The sequence below is a fragment of the Jaculus jaculus genome, chromosome 13 (genome assembly GCF_020740685.1).
Source record: "Jaculus jaculus isolate mJacJac1 chromosome 13, mJacJac1.mat.Y.cur, whole genome shotgun sequence".
Taxonomy (NCBI): domain Eukaryota; kingdom Metazoa; phylum Chordata; class Mammalia; order Rodentia; family Dipodidae; genus Jaculus; species Jaculus jaculus.
Window position 1 is genome coordinate 33,651,384 of NC_059114.1, and position 14,792 is coordinate 33,666,175.

Sequence of the window (14,792 nt, forward strand, 5' to 3'; positions counted from 1 at the left end):
GCTGCACTAAATCTGTCACAGGCCTTACGACCAGAGCTACAGCTGAGTGACTCAAAGGGCAAACTTGGGAATAGGAGAATAAAAGTGTTTGTAATTTTTAGAACAGAGTTAAGAATAAAAGAAAGGTCAAAAAGAAAACTTTAATGGGTCTGAGCCAGGCCCATGGACTCATGGCTGCCCCAAGCTGTAAGCATCTCCATCTCCAAACCAGACCTCAAAGGCTCTGACCCCAAAATAATTTGTCTAGACTAATGAGGAATTAAGATTTTGGAACGTGGGGCCCAATGTCCACACTTGGGGCTGAGCAGATGGGGCTCGGCCACTGGCAGGGAGGCTCTGCAGGCTGTGTCCCTCCCCTGGCTCTATGTGAAAGGGAAGGCATAGCCCTGAGGCTCAGTCTGCGGCCTGGATGCAACAAAGCTGCTGAATGAATGACACAGACAAGGAACAACACAGAGGGAGCTGAATCCAGTGCCTCAGAGGCCAGATTCTAGGAGGAAGGCATCCAGAGATGACATCATCAGTCCTGGCTGGAATGAAAATCCCCACTCTTTCCATAGGAGGCTCTGAATTATCACACATTGGAGCTGGAAGGGCTCTCTTTCATCTAGTGACCAGGGGTATCAAACACATGCTATACATATTCCCACGCGGCACTGACCCTTTCCAGGCCAGCACCTCTGCTGACACAGGCTCTAGGCACCAACTCCCAACCAGGCTCAAATGGCCTTCTTCGGGGAGCCTACCTATGGTTCTTTCTACAACAGGGGGCCTGAGGACTCAGAACAGAGACTGGTCAAAGCCACAGAGATCAGGGTCAAGGGTGAGAACTGGGTCTTAGAAAACCAGCGCTGACTTACTGAGCTCAGGCATGGGGTAGAAATGAGCACACAATGGCAGAGACCTCGAGGCACCATGATGTTGGACGGAAACAACAGCTAACACAAGGCGTGCCCATCACTCCTTTGCCAGGGTCCACTCAGCTCTGGAGCATCGGGGGTAGGCTGGAAGAAAGGCCATCCCTGCTTATGCTGCCATGGTTCCCTCTGGGCCCCCAGGCCATCCTGTAGGCGCCTTGGAACAGAAGAAGACATCACTGGAGCCGGCCACCTAGCCTATGTCTGGACCCATTAGCTCACTCTCCCTGCTTGGTTTAGAAGCAGAGTGCAAATTAATGGAGTGCTAATCAGCAGAGGAAGGGATATTAATAGACTTTCCCCACCCCCACCTTCTTTGGCTCATTTCAAGCTAGAGGAAAGGAGCCTTTGAGAAATCTGAGGGAAATATTGTAATTGGGGGCCAGGGGTGGTTTGAAGGAATGACACACAGCAGCGTTTAGACTGCCAGGGCTGGAAGAAACCTCAGAAACCCGCCCCTGTCCAGGGCGCCTCACAGGTCGGAGAAGCTCACAAGCCAGTTTTCTGGGATATAGCCCATAATTTATTTTATCAGCATCTGAAAGGAGCCAGTTATTCTTCCTCTACCCTAAACAGACTAGGAACCACATATCTAGCCCATGTTCCTTCTCCATTCCTCACATGGGAAAACTGAGGCTCCATCAAAGGGGGCTAGCTGCCTAGGCCACACAGCAAACACCTTTTTTTGAATAGACAATCAGTAAGTACCTATCTGGGACATACAGAGCAATGGAAAGCAATGTCCCTGGTCCCAAAACGTTGTTAATCTTTATAGCTGTTGCTTGCTCTCCACTCTCCCTGTTTGTCCCCATAGCAAGGATGTCATTCAGTTGTTAGAACAGGACTCTGACAAGGGTGTCAGGCTCAGCAATACCCACCCACTGGACTTAGGAGAAAACTGTCTGAGCTAGTCAGAAAAGGAAGACCTGGGCTGGAGAGATGGCTTAGCGGGTAAGGTGATTGCCTGTGGAGCCTAAGGACCCAGGTTTGATTCCCCAGTACCCATGTAAAGCCGGACACACAAGGTAGCGCATGCATCCTGAGTTCATTTGCAGTGACTAGAGGCCTTGCACTTGCCTACAAAGCCTAAGGACCCAGGTTCAATTCCTCAGTACCCACATAAAGCCAGATGCACAAAGTGGTGCATGTATATGGAGTTTGTTTGCAGTGGCCATTCTCTCTCTATATATATATATATATGATTTCCTCTTTCTATTTGCCTTTCTCTTCTCAGACAGACAAACAGAAAAGAATATTAAAAAGAAAAGGAAAGCCGGGCGTGGTAACACACACCTTTAGTCCCAGCACTTGGGAGGCAGAGGTAGGAGGATTGCCATGAGTTTGAGGCCACCCTGAGAGTACTTAGTTACTTCCAGGTCAGCCCGGACCAGAGTGAGGCCCTACCTTGAAAAACAAACAAACAAACAAACAAACAAAAACCCAACAAAACAAAGAAAGAAAGAAAGAAAGAAAGAAAGAAAGACAGACCAGAACTTGTACCCTTTGGGTTTCAGCTCAAGGTTTTGGAAGGGGTCATACCTGGCCCTGGGCAGGACAGAAAACATTACAATCAGTTTGTGTGTTTAACATCTACCAAGCCCTTACCATGTGGGAGGGCCTCAGAGATGTGACTGCTGTCATCAGGGAGCCCACAGTAGGAGGATATATGTCTATGAGGGCAAGTAATTGGCCAAATGAATCAGGAGAAGCAGCCTGAGCTCCAGGTGTCTAAGGCTTTATTCATGTGATGACTTAGGCACCAACAGAATACTGGACACAGTCAGGGCAAAGTCCTAGGAATACAACATGCACAATGAAGACACAGCCCCTGAGCTTATGCTGTGCTGGGCTGCACTAGACAGCACTGCCCTGGTCTGGGGACAGCTCCTCCAGCTGTAAGGACTGCTTTCCTCCTTGGGCTGGGAGCCTGGCAGTGACATCGAGCTCTCTTGGCTCTGAACACACTTCATGCAATAGCAGGACTTCAGAGGCTTATTGGAGCTCTGTCTGGGAGAAGTAGGCATGGGGGAAGTTGGGGGAGTGGTTTCCAGTAGCACCTTGGCCCTTCTCATATTTTTTTTTTTTTTGGTATAGGCCAGAATTTTCTTTTATCACAAATGCAACCAATAATATGAAGGCTCCTGGAAAACAATGGCTAATAATGACTAGTAGAGGATGTAATTCCACTTTGCTATATGGCCAGGCAGGGCTATGTGGCTAGATACCAGAGTATCCTTAAACCTACCTATAAATTTCCCATCTGAAAAGTGAGTCTGGGGACGAGCAAGAAATCGAAAGCAGTCAGTAAAGTTTCCTACTAAACTACACAGGGATCCTGTACTTCAGTTTCATTCCAGTAACAGCAAGCTATACTTCAGAAGAATGTGACATGGCTAGATACCTTGCCTTCTGTTTGGAGCAGATTAGTACTCAGATGAAGAACAGAAATGTTGAGCAACTGGGGGGTCACATTCCCACCACAGAAGGGGCTTTTCATCAACCCATACAGGGCCCAGCTCAACCCCAGCAAGCTGTCTTATCCTGCAGCACTGTGACCAGAGAACAGTCCTATTTCCATTTAGGTTAGTTCAAGAAAGCCCTTAATCTTACAGGAAAAAAAAAAAAATAGACCTATAGTGTGGCAATGGATTTTTCTTTTCTTTCTGTGTTTTAGATGGGGATGATTCTCAGACATCATCCTTCTTCTCTAGGTTACTTTCTTTCCGTCTACTTCCAAAGTGCTGCGTCTTCCTGAAAAGACTTCCAACTAGTAGGGTACTTACTTCTTAGGTACTGACTACAAAAAGGGCATGGGGTCTTGAAACTTCTTTTTTGGCCATGTAATGCCATTAAGGAATTTCTAGCCTAAATAAAAGTATGTTGTCTATCCACTTACCAGGGGACTTTTAAGCAACAAATTCTCCCACACCATACAGTACTTAATTTGTCCAGCCTAAAGTTTAAGAAACAATCACAGTCTCACAGATCAGGGTTGGTCCTCCACTTTGACTTAGACTGCTGAGGCACTTCCCTGGGCAGCCCAAGTCTTGGACACTGACTCCTACAGCCTGCTGAAGTGGATCCAAAGAGCTTGGCTGGAGTTGTAACTTTTTGCCACCACATTTCTATGGACTTTATCTCTTTTGCTTATTCTGGATATGCACCGAAATCCGGGAAGTCAAAGAGCATTAGCATCTTGGACTCCAGTACGTGCTCCGACAGCTGCAGTGGTTTCTCCAGACAGGACTATCTGTCCCTCGCCTTGTAGGGTGGCCTCAGCCAGTGTGGCGACAGCGTGGGCGGCAGCTTCACTGTTGAGTGCCATGGTGACAGTAGCTCCCTGTTGCATCTCCTGAGAAGCTGCCACTGCGGCCTCTGCCAATGATGCCACTGCCTGGGTGGCTTCTGAGGCTTGCATCGTCTGGATGGTCATTTCACCTCCCTGTAACATGGCCCAATTTTTTGTTCCACCTCCCCATCAGTCACAGCAGAGTAGTTCACTTGGGCAACAGTGACTGTAGTTGGCAGTTCTGAAACATCAGCCAATGTGGCTACTGTTGCCCCCTGTACCAACCTGGATGAGCGAGATGGTGCTGTCAGGATTGCTAAAGGTCTGCACTACAGTCTCTGACGGGACAAGATGGGTTATACTGTGTGTAGTGGTAGCTTGTGTTTGTGTTTGCTGGTCTTCAAAAGCATACAAAAGATCTTCCCACCCATGTTGCTTATAACAGTTCTTAACTATGGTCCGGAGTGCCTAGGTCCATGAAACCCTCTGCTTTTGCTCTTCTGTTCGAACATCACTATGGACATTGGCCCATGGGATATCTTCAGGCCACCAGATGGGCTTGCAGCTTTCCTTCCCCTAGCCGGGCTTTCTCCCGCCTGTGGAGTACTTGAGCATCTCTGGGACAAATGCCTGGAGCTGGGCCTGGGTCATTTTGTCCACAGAGACAGGAATCCCGTCGATGGTGAGCGGTGGCAGTTCGGAATTCACCTCCTGTGGCGCAGGGGCGTGTTCTGCCAGAGCAGACTCCCGGTCTTCCAGGATCATGCTCTTGTACTTTCGCACCACATTCTCCAAAGGTGCCACGCCAAACACTTTAAACACAGGGTTAGGTTTGGAGGTTGAGATACAGAGATCAATAGCTTGCTGTCCCACTAGAGTAGTATATTCATCCAATGTGGCCCTACGTTTCCGAAGCAAACGTGTTTGCTGTCTCTTCCTGACAGAAGGATTAGACTCAAACACATGAGGCCATTTCCACTTCTTCCCTGTTGCCACAGCAGCGGCAGCAGCCATTCCCACAGGACCTAGTATATGCGAGGCCCTGGGTTTGATCCCCAGCACTGCCGCAGCCAGCTGGGCAGTTACCTCATCAGCTGCCATGGAGTTGAGGATGTCTGAGTCATCGTAGGAGGTGTCCTCGGGGGGAAGAGAGAGAGTCTTCGTCAGCACTGAGCATACTGTGCTCAGTGTAAGTGGCCACATGGACCTGCTGCACTTGTGGGGCCACTGCATGGGCTTCTACGGTAGCTATGTGTTCAGTTTTGGTCACTCTGTGTTCCTCCATGAATATCCAGAAGAATTGAAAGCAGGTCTCAAAGAGACACGAGTATGCCCATGTTCATAGCAGCAGTATTCCCAGCAACTGGAAGGTGGAAGCTACCCGAGTATCCATCAATGGGTGAATGGGAAACAAAATGCGGACCACATATTATTCTGCCTCAGAGCAGCTGTGCTACTGTGGGCCTGTGCTGTGGAGACTGCTGGCCCTTCTCATATTAACCCCTCTCAACCTGAAAGTGTTTTGGAGAAATGGTCCACTAGTCCCCAAGGTTCAAATTTATTTAAAAATGAAGGTCCAGGGATGGAGAAATGGCTCAGCAGTTAAGGCCCTTGCCTGCCAAGTCTAAGGATCAGGGTTTGATTCCCCAATACCCACGTAAAGCCAATGCACAAGGTGGCAGATATGTCTGGAGTTTGTTTACAGTGGCTAGAGGCCCTGAAAATGTGCCCATTCATTTTCTCTCTCTCTCTCTCTCTCCTGTGTGTGTGTACTCTCAAATAAATAAATATATTTTTTTAAACAATGGGGTTTCCATAGCCAGGCATGGTGGCACCCACCTTTAATCCCAGGAGACAGAGATAGGAGGGCCACTGTGAATTCGAGGCTACCCTGAGACTGCATAGTGAATTCCAGGTCAGGCTAGGCTAGGGAGAGACCCAACCTCAAAACATAGAAAGAGCCGGGCCACCCTGAGACTGCATAGTGAATTCCAGGTGAGCCTGGGCTGGAGTGAGACCCTACCTTGAAAAAAATAAAAACAGTGGAGTTCCAAATGGAGCCAGAGCCAGGGTCCACCCTTCATATAGGGGTCTGCATAGTAGCATAGGGTACTGGCTCGTCTGTGCCTTGGCCCTTCTTAATTGCAGGACTTCAGGCCACTTACTTCAGCTCTCTGGGCTTTACTTTCCTCGCCTATAAAATGGCTTATTAATAATGTGCAACTTTGCTGGGCATGGTGGCACATGCCTTTAATCCCAGCACTCGGGAGGCAGAGGTAGGAGGATTGCCCTGAGTTTGAGGCCACCCTGAGACTACAGAGTAAATTCTAGGTCAACCTGGGCTTGAGCAAGAACCTACCTTGACTAACCAAATAGTACTGTGTAACTTACAGGTTAGAATAGTCTTGGGAAAGATCCAAACTCATTAGCACGGTGCACCAGACCGCATGGTGAGGCCCTGGCCTATGTCCACACTTATCTCCCAGCACTTCCTGCAGCCTTTGTTCCACAGCACGGCAAGCTTCCTGCTTCTCCAGCCCGTCTGCTTCCTGAGGCTGCAATGCTCTTCCTTAAAGAGTCCTTTCTGACGCTGGTCTGCAGGGTGTACTCTGCTCCTGTACCCGGCCATGACCTCTGTGGCTGTGGACATGGGTGCTGATCTAGGGATGGGTTTTTCTCCAGGTCTAACAGGCAGGAAGATTGCTAGGACTTTCTAGAAGGACTGACAAAATTCGCTGGCAGTACTCTCTGAGAAGACATGGTAGCATATGGGCACAACACGTGTACACCATGCAGTGTCTGCTGCCAATGGGCACACACAGCTATGGCGTCTACCTCTCATCTCTATGGGGGAGATTTCAAAGAAAGAATAATGAGCCCGAAGGCCTCCATCACCCAGCTTTGACATGGCCAGTCTTGTTTCAACTGCGGCCCTCCATGCCCTGAACCTACACACACATTGCAAAAATATGCACAGGATGCTTTATCCTGAGGCACACTACAGACATTCCACCCCATCCCATTACTCCACAGAAATGGCTTTTGTAACAGGAACATCACCTTAACATAGGCTGAAAAGCCTGCTGCAGAGTGGCTCTTGGCACTACCATCTGTTAAAGAACCTCTAGGTCCTCTCTCTAGCTCTAAGAATCATTGAGAGAGCAGAATGAGTTAATCATATGGACTGAGCTGTGGAACAAGATGCTCAGTAATACCACTCCTCATCCTGGCATTCTGCTGGTCACAAGGTTCTCCTGGCTCAGGAAACAGCAGATCAGGTTTTTGTTGTGGTGGTCACTTTGGTTTTTTGAGACAGGGTCTCACTTTGTAGCCAAGGTTGGCTTCAAATCCTTAGGAATCTTTCTGCCTCAGCCTCAGCATTGCGAAGGAAAAGTGCTGGTATTTACAGGTACAAGCCACAAATTCAGACGGCTGAGTTTAGTTCAGCTACTAAGTAAGTTACTTGCCCAACTTCTCCAGGCCTGTTTCCCCATTTGTAAAATGGATGTATAATTAGGAACAGAGGACTCGGAGTCCCTAGCCCATTGTGGGGTTTGCTTCTCCCTGGGAGGGTTGAGGGGGCGGCTCATTCCAGAAGTGATAACACAGGACTCTTTTTTTCCAGAAGTGACAACATCAGAGTGGGGGACAAGAGAGAAGTAGCCCAGATCCAAGGCAGGAAATAGGGTATCAAGAGCCTGGGGTGGTAGGGAACATCTTGCCCTGGGCAAGCACAGAAGGTGGGAGAGTAGTGTGGAACTGGCTTTGGGAGACAGAGAGGGACATGGGGCAGGGCTGGTGAGAGTCAGGGGCCTACCTGGAAGAGCTCAGGGTCATCAGGGCTATACTGGCCGGGCTCAGTCTCTGAAGTCTCTGGGCACCACTGTAGCTCCCCAAAGCACGTAGCTGAGTCAAAGTCACTGGCATCCAGCTGGGAGAGGTCAAGTTCTGGAAAGTCAGCGCAGAGATGCTCCTCTTCGGATCCCTCACCCTGAGGAAACAGGAAGGGAAAGAGGTGATCAGAACTGAGCTCAACTAGACCCAACCAGGGACTCTCTTAATCACAAAGCTATAGATCTGGACCCTCCCTCCCAAGGCCCAGTTTTGCCAGATGACCAACACATGAAAAGATATGCCACATCTCTTGACACTGTTTAATCTACTGTGCCCTAGCAGCATAAACCCTCTGCTGCCTCCTCCCCTTCTCCTGTACTCTCCTACACACCCCCTGTCTTTCTGAAAACTTTATTACAGCCTGAAAGTAGAGTTACTCCCTTATACAAATGTCTCCACCTGTAAAGGGGCTTCTTAAAGCTAACATCCTTGCATGATCATCATGACACAAGATATAGCAATAGTAATGACTGACATTATCAAGTGATTATCAGGTTCTGAAGAAACACCCATGTCCCCAGGGGTTTTAGGGGGTTATCTGTAATGTCTAAAATGCGGAAGACCATCTGTCAGTAGGTAAGAGGCAAATCAACCTATATACACAAGTATCATGAAACACTATAGCTCCATTGAAAAGAATGAGGCAAGGGCTGGAGAGATGGCTTAGCGGTTAAGTGCTTGCCTGTGAAGCCTAACGACTCAGGTTCGAGGCTCGACTCCCCAGGACCCACATTAGCCAGATGCACAAGGGGGCGCATGCATTTGGAGTTATTTGCAGTGGCTAGAGGCCCTAGTGTGCCCATTCTATCTGCCTCTTTCTGTCCCTCTCTGTCTCTCTCAAATAACAACAACAGGCTGGAGAGATGGCTTAGCGGTTAAGCGCTTGCCTGTGAAGCCTAAGGAACCCAGTTCGAGGCTCGATTCCCCAGGTCCCACGTTAGCCAGATGCACAAGGGGGCACATGCATCTGGAATTCGTTTGCAGAGGCTGGAGACCCTGGCGTGCCCATTCTCTCTCTCTCCCTCTATCTGTCTTTCTCTCTGTGTCTGTCGTTCTCAAATAAATAAATAAATTAATTTAAAAAAATAACAACAACAACAACAAAAAAAGAATGAGGCAAATCTATGGATCACTTTGAAGACATGTCAATCAAAAAATCTAAGTTTCAGGGCTGGAGAGATTTGATTCTCCAGACCCCACGTACATTGTGGTATATGCATCTGGGGTTCATTTGCGGGGGCTAGAGGCCCTGGCATACCCATTCATTCTCTCTCCTTCTCTAATATACATACATGCATACATACATACATATATATTTTACACACACACACACACATATATAGATATATAGATATATATTTAAAAATACAGGTGTGGTGGTACACACCTTTAATCCCAGCACTTGGAAGGCAAACAGGCATAGGAGGATTACCAAGAGTTTGAGGCCACCCTGAGACTACAGAGTGAATTCTAGGTCAGTCTGAGCTAGAGTGAGACCCTACCTTGAAAGATCAAAATAATAATCATCATCAGCAGCATCATTATCATCATCTAAGTTTCAGAACAGTCACATATAGCAGAAAATACACATGAGGGAAGAGAAGGAAATGAGAATTGTCCACTGCTACAGACATGTCCATGTCGACATGGAGGTTTACAGAATCCCACATCCACCAGCAGTGTGGGGTAGAAGGGAGTTGGGGGGGCTCTATTAACAGCACCATCTTGATCAGCATTCTCAAAGTACAAGGGAACTTGTTATAGTAGAAAGAATACAGATTCTCAGACTAGCCCCAGACCCACTGAATCAGGTGATCACTTCCTCACCTGATAACCCAGGTTACCAGTCATCTAGTTGAAGGACTACCCTGAAGACTGAATCCCTGGAGGCTGTTCCTGCAGTGGGATACCAGGGAGATGAGGAAGATGGCCCAGGGCCTGGCTAACCTGGGTTGAAACCTTCACTTAACAGCTGTGAGTCGACAAGACCCTTCTGACCCTGTGAAACAGAACTGCCTTGTCTGTGAAATGGGGACAGTAACAGTACCTGTCTTACAGGGTCAAGAGTGAAAGAGGCAATAGTATAGCCTGGTCCAGTGAGTGCTCTATAAATGTCAAGGCAGAGTAGTGACTTCAGATAAGGTCATAATAAAAGCAGCAATGGTTCATGGCAGGCAGAGAAGGGCAGACCTGCTTCAGAGAACAAAAAAGGGTGAATGCAACAGAGAAATAGATTTTGCCCAGCCCATTTCCTAATTGTTCCCACTTACTAGGCCTCATAAATTATGAATAAATGTATATAATTAGCTTGACACAGGAAAAGGGTTTTTATCCAAATGTGGGTCAAACTGACATTTTGAAACACTCCTGCTCGCATAGCCTTCACACACAGCCACGTCTGGCTGTCTAGGCCATGGCACTACTTCATCCAGGGATGTGTTCCCACCACTCCTCCTCTCCACCTGCCCATTCCTTTTCCAATCCACGCATATTCAGCAGCCCTAAATATTGAGCTCCAAGTCATTCTGAGCCAAGTAATAGGCCATGGACAATAACTATGGACACAGACCAAAAAAACAAAACAAAACAAAAAGCCAAACAAACAAAACACCCATTATCCACTTGGAGGTCATACGCTGGGAGTGGAAGACGAATGTTAAGCAAATAATTATACAAATAAAACACACATCTGAAGTAACTTCCCCTTCTCTGTGGGTTTACTAACCCACCATCAATCGCATGCAACATTCCAGAAATATGTAGTTTTTTCTAAGTTTTAAATTATGTGCCACTCTGGGAACACAGTGAAGTCTTGATGAGCCCTCCTGCTCAGTCTCCCTGGATGCGAATACGTAAGTATGAGGCCTCCCTTCGTCCACAGTATCCACCCTGCAGCCCACACACCCGTTAGTCTCTTTGCAGCCATCCTCTATAGCAAGCGCATGGACTGTTGCAGTCAGCACAACAGTGCTTATGTTCAGTTAACCCTTCTTTTACTTACTAATGGCCCCAAAGTTCAAGGGCAGAGATGCACATATGACGAAGAGAATCAGTAAAGTACTTTCTTTAGGTGAAAGGTTAGAGTTCTTGAAATAGCCAGGAAAGGGGCTGGAGAGATGGCTTAGCAGTTAAGCGCTTGTCTGTGAAGTCTAAGGACCCCAGTTCGAGGCTCAATTCCCCCAGCACCCACATAAGCCACATGCACAAGGTGGCACATACATCTGGAGCTTGTTTGCAGTAGCTGGAGGCCCTGGTGCACCCATTCTCTCTCTCATTCTCTCTCTGTCAATCAATAAACAAACAAACAAAAAAAAAATAGCCAGGAAAGGGCTGGAGAGATGGCTTAGCAGTTAAGTGCTTGCCTGTGAAGCCTAAGGACCCTAGTTTGAGGCTCGATTCCCTAGTACCCACATAAGCCAGATGCACAAGGTAGTTCATACATCTGGAGTTCCTTTGGCTGGAGGCCCTGGTATGCCCATTCTCTCTCTCTCTCTCCCTCCCCCTCCCTCTTTCTATGTCTGTCTGTTGGTCTCTAATAAGTAAATAAAATACAACAAATAAAAAAAAGAGAGAGATAGCCAGGAAAGGGAAAAATCCTATGCTACGATTGCTAAGATAAAGAATCAATCCATGAATCTATAAAGAAGAGAAAAGAAGTATGTACTGGTTTTGCTTTCATACTTCAAACTGCAAAAGGCCAACATGAGGAATAAGCACTTTAGTAAAGATGGAAAAACAATTTAATTTTGTGTGTAGGAAAAATCATAGTATTCAGGACCTGGAACAATCTGAGGTTTCAGACATCCACCTGGGAACTTGAAACACATCCTCCAAAGGTAAGAGTGGACACTGAGCCAGGCATGGTGGCACACGCCTTTAATCCCAGCAGCTGAGAGGCAGAGGTAGGTAGATTGTTATGAATTCAAGGCTACCCTGAGACTACAGAATGAATTCCAGGTCAGCCTGGGCTAGGAAGCGAGACCCTACCTCGAAAAGCCAAAAAAAAAGGAGTGGATACTGCATGAATAGTGACTCCAAAGACCAGCTGCACACCCGGGGCCTGGCTGGGAGCCTGAAGACCAGCGAGAACACTGCTGCCACGTCCTGCATGGTGAGACACGCCTTTAATCCCAGCACATGGGAGGCTGAGGTAGGAGGATTGCCATGAGTTAGAGCCCATCCTATGATTAATTCCAGGTCAGCCTGAGCTAGAGTGAGACCCTGCCTCAAAGGAAAAAGGGTATTAATAATAAATTTGAGGGAGAGGAGGGGTCTACAGCCATACCACCTTGAACGCGCTTGATCTCATCTGATCTCGGAAGCTAAGCAGTGTTGGGCCCAGTTCATACTTGGATGGGAGACAGAGGAGGAGAGAATAGCACTACCTAGAAGTCTGGATCTCCACAGTCTCACCAGGCCCTTGATCATTATCCAATCCCTATTAGGAATCCCAGCACCCAGCAGCAGCTGCCTGCACAATGACCTCAGGATGGTTCTCTAAGCTGCCTCTTGGAGCTTCTGTCCCCTTAGTGCCCAAGCAGGCTGTGGCAATGCAGACGTTTTGTCTGTTCTACATGGACAGTTGCTTCTAAGTTTTGACCATTATGAGTACTTCTGCAATATTTGTATATGTCTTTATATGGACATATGTCTATTTATCTGGGACAAATACTAGGTGTGTGTGGGTTTAAATGCTGAGTCATTTCATATAACAATAAAACGCACAGGTTGTTCTCTAGGGTGGTTGTGGCACTTTATACCCCCATCAGCTGGGTGAGAGTCCAATTGTTCCCTTTCCTCACCAAGATTTGGTATTGTCAGGCATTTTGATGTTAGCCATTCTGGCTCCGACACATTGCTGTGGAGAGCCAAGTACTGCGACACATAGGGTTCAGTCCTTCTTTGTGTGGGGAGAAAGCACATGGATGACTAGTTGGGTTAGCATTGTGAAGGAAGAGAAAAGCAGGTGCTCTAGTAGTGGGTGACAGAGAGCCCAGGATCTTAGATGAGGGTGGGGCAGGCAAGGCTTCCTGGAGGAGCAGGAAGAGAGGTGATAGAGGAGGGAGGAGGAACATTCCAGGCAGGTCAGAGCAAGGCAAAGGCCCCAGTGGGGACTGAGTCTTGGGTTCAAGGTGTTGAAGTCAGTGAGACTGCAGCTCAGTGACATGACAGGGGTTTGAGGGATGGAGGATGATGACAGCAGAGAAGCAGCCCCCGTTGGGGACTGTAAGAGATTTGGGTTTTACTTCAAGTGTCATGGGGGTGGGACAAGAGAGCAGCAGGAAGATGGGTTACTCTGCTGGGACCATCTAGGAAAGGGGAGGCGACAAGTTGAGAGCCACCCCTTGAACAACACCTAGGATCTATGGGATAGGAAAGTGCCAAAAGCCAAGATAGGAGGTGCTGGGTGGCGGGGGCCTGTTTGGCTAGCCAAGCTGTCAGCAGTAATTATGCTCTTGGGATACTCTTTTACTATGTCTTTGGTCCCTCGGAGCAGCTACCTCCAGAGGACCTGTTTCTCAGAAACAACTTTAGAATCAGAATCCCAGACCAGCCAGGCAGTCAAAGGCCCCTTAGAGAACTAGATAAGGGTTGGGATATTGGTAGAGTGCCTAGCATGCATAAGGCCGAGGGTCTAATCTCCAGTGCTGTCAAAGATAAATAAATAAATAAATAAATTATAAAAGAGGGCTGGAGAGATGGCTTAGCAATTAAGGTGCTTGCCTGCGAAGCCTAAAGACCCAGGTTTGACTCCTTAGAACCCATGTAAGCAAGAGGTGTACATAGTGGTACATACGTCTGTAGTTTGTTTGCAGTGGCTAGAGACCCTAGCATGCACATTCACCCCCACCTAATTAATATTTTTTTAAAAAAAGAAAAACCAAATAAGCTCTCTCGACTCTTCCCCAAGATGCACGCTCATACATGAAGTTCATCCATAACTTGCAGGCCTCCTGAGATGTGGCTTAAGAGCTCCTGATCTAATTGTTCTTTTATTTTGCCAATATGGAAATTGAGGTCCAAAGCAGATAATGAACCTGCTCATGGTCTCGAGGGAGTGTCCCTCCCTGGCAGTCATGCCACCTCCTTTACAAAATGCCCATAGAGTGGCCATGATGACAGCACTTACTGATTCCACAGTAGCTCAACATACTCTGAGTGTAGTCAGCATATAAAATAGTCTCAATTTTGCAGCCTGTCAATTAGGCCAAGACCACTCCAGCTAAAAACCATTAGGCACTACGCTAATGGGGAGTCCTTGGCTTTTCCCACATTTAGAGGCTTTTGAAGGGGTGCCTTAGGTAACCCAGATCCCTGGGAAAGGTCCCAACTGAGGCATTCTGGCTCTGTTCCGGTTTCCTGCCTTCCACAGCCTCTGCCAGCAGAGTCAGAAGGTCACACATAGGACTAATAGGCACTGCTGTTACTGATGCTTATTGTATGCCAAAGGCCCTTCTAAGCACCTCACATGGACCTAAAATAACCCAGCAGGGTAGGTGCCATTGTCCCCACCTTACTGGCCAGGAAACTTGGAACACTCGGATTACTTTACTAGGGCTGCAGTATGGGTGGACGTAAGCAAGGGAAACACACAATGTCACATGACTGGAGGCTGGACACCAGGCTGCCAGTTGAATGAGCTCCTCTGACCCACTAGGAAAGCGCTTACTTTCATGGATACCTCACTCCTG

At 47.7% G+C, this 14,792-nt stretch overlaps 1 protein-coding gene and 1 pseudogene across 1 annotated transcript in view; both read right to left on the reverse strand.

The window, feature by feature from the left end:
* Ppargc1b (PPARG coactivator 1 beta) overlaps positions 1-14,792 on the reverse strand; it is a 129,453-nt gene that overhangs the window by 26,590 nt on the left and 88,071 nt on the right. Inside the window, exon 2 of the mRNA XM_045132841.1 lies at positions 8,024-8,197. Coding sequence (XP_044988776.1) covers positions 8,024-8,197 — 174 coding nt within the window. The remainder of the gene's footprint in view (positions 1-8,023; positions 8,198-14,792) is intronic.
* LOC105944502 lies at positions 4,096-5,555 on the reverse strand (annotated as a pseudogene).